The sequence below is a fragment of the Megalops cyprinoides genome, chromosome 23, assembly GCF_013368585.1.
Source record: "Megalops cyprinoides isolate fMegCyp1 chromosome 23, fMegCyp1.pri, whole genome shotgun sequence".
In the NCBI taxonomy this organism is placed as follows: domain Eukaryota; kingdom Metazoa; phylum Chordata; class Actinopteri; order Elopiformes; family Megalopidae; genus Megalops; species Megalops cyprinoides.
This window is the reverse complement of record NC_050605.1, coordinates 17420846-17428345: the sequence shown is the minus strand read 5'-3', so window position 1 is coordinate 17428345 and position 7500 is coordinate 17420846. Positions and strand designations below refer to the sequence as shown.

General features: G+C 52.2%; 1 protein-coding gene across 2 annotated transcripts in view; it reads right to left on the bottom strand.

Moving 5' to 3' along the window:
* Positions 1-7500, bottom strand: part of reln (reelin) — a 128949-nt gene that overhangs the window by 40695 nt on the left and 80754 nt on the right. For both annotated transcript variants that reach the window (XM_036517514.1, XM_036517513.1), the window contains exons 9-17: positions 7054-7150; positions 6136-6376; positions 5376-5521; positions 2466-2617; positions 2248-2363; positions 1579-1787; positions 1042-1170; positions 814-923; positions 478-544 (exon numbers count right to left, since the gene is read on the bottom strand). In XM_036517514.1, coding sequence (XP_036373407.1) covers positions 478-544; positions 814-923; positions 1042-1170; positions 1579-1787; positions 2248-2363; positions 2466-2617; positions 5376-5521; positions 6136-6376; positions 7054-7150 — 1267 coding nt within the window. The remainder of the gene's footprint in view (positions 1-477; positions 545-813; positions 924-1041; positions 1171-1578; positions 1788-2247; positions 2364-2465; positions 2618-5375; positions 5522-6135; positions 6377-7053; positions 7151-7500) is intronic.

Sequence of the window (7500 nt, the reverse complement as noted above, 5' to 3'; positions counted from 1 at the left end):
ATTTACATCTACACTCTCTACCCTGCTGTGGCAACACACAACAGCGGAGGCCATCACCAATCTGTGTGCAGTCCTGTTAATATTACCATTTTAGGTACTGTAGAAGGTAAAATGCAACACTAATATCCTCATTTTAGGTAGTGTAAAAGGAAAAGCACACCATTTATATACTCATTCCTCTACACATCACACCATACAAGGACAAATATGCGTGAAAGCTGTCATCTTCCACAATACAGAGCGCTTCCTCAAGAAACAGAATCTCCCGAGACCGAGAAAGAGAGAGTGAAACAGACAGAGAGAAAGACGGAGAGATAAAGCGAGGAAGAGCTGGCCAGAGAGACGTGGAGAGAGAGGCAGAGAGGGGAGGAAAAAACCCTCAGGAACGCAGACAGGTTTGGCCTTTGGGGCGAAGATTGGGCATCGGTTGATGTACTGATTTTCCAGACGAACTCAGCGACTGACAGTGTTACGTACTTGCAGCCGGTGCGAGAGCAGTGTCCTCTTCCAGAGCAGAAGCGTAGGCAGGATGGGCCGAGGTACACTGCGATACAGACAGACAGACAGATGGACAGACAGACAGACGAATACACGGTGCGAGAGCAACTTTGTTAACAGACGTGTGGGTCAAGCGATTGACTTCATAATGGCTATTATAAATGGCTTGTTGTCTTTTCTATAAAGCATGCGAACAGTAGAGACAGTGAGAGCATTTCTGCAGGCATACTAGTAGTCAGAGTGACAGAAATTCAGATTTATGTGTTGTTTCCAGGCTAACTGAACTGAGGCAGGCAAAGGTAGTGAGGTGCTCACCATTGTCAATGGCCCACATGTTCCCGGTGCCCAGTCCGGTCTGTTTCCAGCGGAATCGGGTGCTCTCCGTCAGGGCTGCGTTGGGCAACGGGATGGATATCCTGGTCCACCTGTAGGGGGCGACAAAAAAACACAGAAATTCCCAGTCAGACACTGGAAGGCACAGGGAGAAAGTTTCACCCTCTCCCTCCTGCAGTGGCCCGCAGACAGTGGCGGTTCTGCACTGACCCGCTGTAGTTGTCGGAGGAGTAGACCGTGCTGTGGGGAAGGTGGGGTCCAGCACACAGCTCAGGCAGGCACTCCGTGTGCAGGAGGGACCAGGAGCGACCGTGATTGGTGGAGAACTCCAGGTTGACGCTAATATGTAAACACAGAGGACATTTAAGCAATCTTTTGCTGAAAAGAAACAAAGGTAAAGAAGAAAACTCCAGGAAAAGCTTTACATATTTTATACACTATCTTCAATATCAGGGTACTGTATTAACTAACTACATTGGCTTCCTGTGTTAACTGTACTGGCTTGCCTTAGTTTCAAGACTGTCTAGTCAAGTTGCACAAGTTGCACAAGTTAACTAGTGGTAGGGCTTGAATGGTGTTATGCTCACACTCACGGGTCTGGAAATGCTGTGAGCCTGGTCTGACACTGTTACTCATTCAACTTGAATGAACAGACTTATTTTCTATTGTGCTGGAAGTCACTCTAGATAAGAGCGTCTGCTAAGTGAATGTAATGTAATTAGCGTAGCGGAGCGGGGGCGGTACTACCTGTTGGCAGGCTGGTAGGACCCGCAGCCCAGGTTGATGGAGAACTGGGCCACGTGCGTGTGGGTGCCGGGCAGCACCGGCAGCAGCTGCATGAAGTCCACGGCCCAGACGTGGCGGTTGGGGCCGCCGTGGGTGCGCTGCTCCAGGCAGAACTGGGTCACCGGGGTCTGCAGGTCCGTGGGCAGGGCGATCGAAACCACCGAGGGGGTCTGAGAGGAGAATGGGGGAGGAGGGGAGGGGTACATGGAGGTTTCAGTTCTGTCTCTGTGCACCTGCGGTGGGCTTATTGATTAGAGCCTATGAGGATGCGTTTTGATGTGTTTTGTGTTTTGTGGAATGCCCTTGTGTTCAGTAAAGCAGTGTTCTCTGGTGCTTAATGTTCATCTAAACTTAATCCCGTGATTTGCAGTGCTCAGTAAAATGGCCAGGGTTCTGTGGTGGTTAGTGTTAAATAGACGCCAATGTTCTCAGCAGTATTTAGTGTTCAGTAAAATGCCCTCAGAAAAGTGTGTTGAGTGTCTACATCATGCTTAGTAGAGTGCATTGTTGGGTAGATTAGTGTTACATAGGGCCCCATGCTCAGTAAAATGGTCTGTGTATAATATAGTAAGATTATCTGCAGTGCCTGGTGTTCAGCAGGCTACAGTGCTTGGTATCCCTGAGTTTTACCCTGTAAGAGGAGTAGGGTAAGGTGTCCAGCAGAATGTGCTCTCTCCGTCCCTCCGATCGCCCGAAAACGATGACGTTGTTTTCGTGGGACTCTCCGGGGTCACACTGTCCCCCACCTGCCACACGAGACACAGGCCTGTTAGCCCAAAGCTCGGGAGGCTCAACAGCATCGGCAAAAACAGACAGGAAGAGGAGGCACAAGGCACGCCCACGCATACCCATTGTGAAGTGGAAGCGCAGGTTGCCGTAGGCCGTGGTGTCCAGGTAAGGGGTGCACACCTTCCTCTCCCCGTCCCGCTGGAACACCAGGGCCAAGCCCGACTCCACCTCCCCGCACTGCGTCCCGTACACCGCACCCTCGATATCCCAGCTGCGGGGGGGGGGAGTTGGAGAGGGGGGAGAGACAGGTTACCCGTTACGCTTTCATCCACACTCAGAAGTGTGGCAATGTTCCCTTTAAAACTGTGATCCAGGTTTACTGACACTGCCCCACTGCTGCAAACACACAGACCAAACAGGGTACGAGGACTTGGCTCGGGGTTGGAATTGTTCATGCCATGTGTAATGGCAGGGTGGGGCAGCAGCGTGGCACAGATCTTAAGGAGCAGGACTCACAACCGAAAGGTTGCTGGTTCGATTCCTGCAACCAGTGTAAGTCAGCTGCAGAGCACCACACAGCCACACATCCAGCAGATCAGGGCGAGTGCAGTGCAGAGCCACGCAAACACCCAGCAGCTCGGGCAGCTCTGAATGAAATTTACTCCACGTGCTCCGCGCTGTCGCCGTCCTCGCTCTGAGAACCGGCGCAGCCCGAGAGCCTCATTAGCGCTGACAGTGGTGCGCTTGGCGGCTCGCGCTCTCTCTCTCTCTCTCTCTCTCTCTCTCTCTCTCTCCTCTCCCCAGCCGAGACAGAGAGCTGCGCCCGCGCGCGGGGTAAAGACAGCTCCCGGTGACACCACGGTGCCTGCCTGCCCGGCTTCACAAAAACTCCCCATTAGGCAAGAGCTGCAACATCCTTCAGATTTAAATGGGGAGGGAGAGGGGGGCTTTGAGGGGGGCTTGGGGGGGGGGGAGCGCAAAGCCAGCTCTGCAGAAATCTACCTGTGAGCGCTCGCTCTCATTAGCCCAGCGTGAGTGGCAGGGAGGGGGTGAGAGCAGGGATGCCAAAGGACTGTCCTTACGGAAGGCTCCTCTGCCGGTTTCCGCCTCTCATTAGCGCCCCTGGATCTGCTGCTGACACCTGCCTGCCCGGGTGTCCTCGTCATATTAGCGGGAGGTGGTGGTGGGGGGGTGGGGGCCCTGCCCCTCTCCCGGAGTCACGTCGCTCCTGACACCCGTGTCCGTCCCGCGTGCTGCTCATTACCCACCTGTGTGAAGCGCTGTCTCCCGCTGCCGCTCAGATCCCTCAATCCCCCCTCTCTCCCTGCGTATGCGCTCTCTCATTACCTGCCCTCCCACTGCCTGTCACCTGCCGCCGCTGCCACCGTGGAAGCTCAGGTGTGTGTTCATATACGTGCGTGTATGTGAGTGCCTGAGCGTGTGTGTGTGTGTGATAGGGAAGGAGTGTGCACCTGCATGCATGTGTTTGTGAGCGTGTGTATATGTGCGTGCGTGAGTGCACGTACATATATGCATGTGAATGAATATACGTGTGTTTGATTGCAAAAACACGTATTTTTGCATGCATATGCTTAGGCATGTTTGTGAGTGCGAGTGAGATATGTGAACAGGTGCATGTGAGTTTGAGTGCATATACATGTGAGTTTGAGAGCGTATACATGTGAGTTTGAGAGCGTATACATGTGAGTTTGAGAGCGTATGCATGTGAGTTTGAGAGCGTATACATGTGAGTTTGAGAGCGTATACATGTGAGTTTGAGAGCGTATGTGTGTGAGTTTGAGAGCATATACATGTGAGTTTGAGAGCGTATACGTGTGAGTTTGAGAGCGTATACATGTGAGTTTGAGAGCGTATGTGTGTGCAGATGTCCCACAGAGACACACAGCAGTGCGCAGGCAGGCAGCCTGGCAGGGGCACAGGAAGTGGGGTCTCGTGTTAATGACGACGGGGCAACAAGACGCCTGCTGTCACTCTCCTCGGGCTTTGACACTGATTGTCTCCGCAGTCACGCCACGGGGCGCGGTGACACCCAGGGCGCAGTGACAAGTGGAGACACACACACACATGTGCGTGCGCGCGCACACACACACACACACACACACACTGTTCCTGCTCCGTGGTGTCTGGAGGCTGGTGCTTCAGGGCAGGTTGATTTGCATACCTGCTGGGGATGGACTCCGCCAGCCTGACAGATGAGCGTAAACCCAGGAAAGCTCCTAAACTCAATTTAACATTAAAGCGCAGTATCTCTGGGTAACTGAGTGGCAGGCAGGCCGTGCCAGCGCGGCGAGCTGGATGTCGGTGGCTAACAACGCAGGTTAACACTGCCGTTACCAGATTCAGCTGGAAGTAGCACAGCACCAGGCCTGCCACAGCAGGGGGAAAGCTGTGTGTATTTTAGCCGGGGCCGGAGCCCTGGCTGCAGGGAGTTTGTTGGGAGAGATGCAGCCAGACAGCCCCAGCACATTTCAGCACCATGGAGAGCTGCTCCCCCCAGGCCAGTGGGGCCGAGTGGGGCTCTCCAAAAGCAAACTCAAAGCGCAACAACTCAGCCACACGCTGGGCTGTGTTTATCAGCTAGCAGCACACTGGAGCCCGGTGTTCTCTTTGGCCTGGAAATCTCACATTCCGTAGGCTTACGGCGGTGGCGGTGGCAGTGGCAGTGGCAGTGGCAGTGGCAGTGGTACTGGGGCGGCAGTGTAGCACAGGGGTGAGGAGCAGGGCTTGTAAATAAAAGGTTGCTGGTTCAATTCTCCACTGGGGCATTGCTGCTCTACCCTTGGGCAAGGTACTCAACCCACAATTGCCTCAGTAGACATCCAGCTAAATAAATGGACAACATGTAAAAATTGTAACCTATTTAAGTTGCTCTGGATAAGAGCGTCTGCTAGATGACAATAATGTAATGTAATGCTTACATACTAATAAAAACACCACAATGAGTACCACATCTGCACAAAAACCCCCAGAGTTACAGCATCATGGGTGAGGACATCATCACTACTCACCCTGAGGGGGGGCTCTCAAAGTCCTCCTCCCAATAGCTGCGCCCCTCCTCGCGGTGCAGGTCCACGTCCCGGGTGGAGGCGAAACTATGCCCGGTCCCCTCGTTGCCATGGAAATACAAGGCGTTGCCCTCTGACTGACAGGCGTGCTGATGAGAAGAGGGGTGAAAAATAAAGATCTGTGCAACCTTTGAATGAACATGATTTCTGCCTGTTTATTATCTTGCCTATTCATTAGAGCGTAAAAATAAACACATGAACAGTACTATAAACCGACAGGCAAGAAAACAAATCTTTGGCTGGTTACTTGCACACAGAGAAGTATTCAGAAATGCCTTTTGACCATTCAAGTTTTCTTCAGGCAATATGTGTAACAATGTGATACAGTAGGACCCCCATCTGTACCATGACTCACCCAGTAACCCCCACCTTAGAAAACATTGTTTTAAATATTAAAATATATTAAATGTATCACATCATATATATCATAACCAAATCAAATTTTGGACATAGGGGTAAGGCCAGAAATGGGATTGCATTTGCAAATTCTTTCATGCTTGTTTTGTGAGTAGGTGCAAACTCACCCTGACGTGTTCATTTTGAAACTAATTCAGCTGACACACCAAAACTTATTTTAGCTATTTTCTGAAAATTCATTTTATTTATTTATTGATTGACTTGCTTGCACAAGGTTTCATTGGCAGCGCTGAACAGTAGGGCCCCTGGAAGGCTAACACAGCGGCAGCTCCAGGCTGCAGGGTACCTTGACAGTGGCTCCAGGGAAGAAAAGCCAGTTGGCTGTGTCAGGAGGGTCCAGGTTATCCTCCAGCAGCGGGGGCCGGTGTGCGGCATTCACCAGCAGCACATTGTCCAGCCCCCAGCAGGACTCGTACCCCTCGGGACCGGGCACAGCCTCCTGGGACCAACGCAGACGCACCCCCTCGCCCCGGGCCTGGAGGGGCAGGGGTACGAGGTGCACCACCGTGCTGCTGTTGGAGGGGGCCCTGAATGGGGGCGGGGTGGGTGCGGAGAAATGGGGACAAAAAACCGCCAGAGTTAGGAAGAATGAGGAAGAAAGTTTTGTCCAAACAGATGGCCTGTTGATGATCAATAATGATGATTCAGTAATGAGACAGTTTATGGGGAGAGGATGGGAGAGTGCCAGGTTTGTTTTTAAAATGTGGAGACAGTAAGAAGCAGACATAACAAAAGTTAAACAGACAGGGTGACTTGTGTACATCCTCGCAATTACACAAAATGTGTGTTGATTACACATAATCAACGCGCCGTTGCCGCAATCAGCTCGCTGCCACAGAAGTTCACGTCGGAAACGAAAGAGAGAGAATGTGAAACAGAGGAAAGAAAGGGCTGGAAAAAGACAGAGAGATGGGTAGAGAGAGAGTGAGGGAGGCAGACAGAGAGAGAGAGAGAGAGAGAGGCAGAGAGATGTGTGAAATGAAATGATGCGTCAGAAGGGGGGAGGTGTGAGAAAGGAAAAGAGGATGAGAGAGAGAGAGAGGAGGAAGTGTCAGGGACAGATGGAGGGACAGGGGGATGGAGCTGAGAGTGTGGATGGCAGGAGAGAGAGAATGTGAAAGAGAGAGCAAGGGAAAGAGAGAGAGAGTGGGAATAAATAAGACACCAGGAAAAAGGGGATGAATGGGGGGGAGAGGAGACAGACCTGATCCTCTCCAGGGTGGTCCACTCGTCCGAGCTGTTCAGGCTGTAGGCCACGGTGATGCAGGGATCCGAGTAACTGAACCGGCAGGAGCCCGAACCTGACAGAGACAGACAGACAGACGGACACACAGACAGACAGAAAGGCAGGAGGGAGGGAGAGAGGGAAAGGAGGAGATTAACACATTCAGACTTCTTGACTTGACAGGGCTGTGCATTAACATCACACTGACTCCGGCGGAGGGAATCAGACTCATAGCGGCATAATGTGTCAGCTTTTTTTTTCCCCCCATCAATTCAATTTCCTGCGCCAGGCGAGCTATGATCCACCACTGCCCTCGGGGACTCCAGGCAGGCGCTGGCTAAGTCCTCCTTCCAAACGAGGCAGAAATGATGTCTTAAACGGTGTCACGGCGCAAAAGTAAATCATCGGCTTAGCCGTAGCGAACGG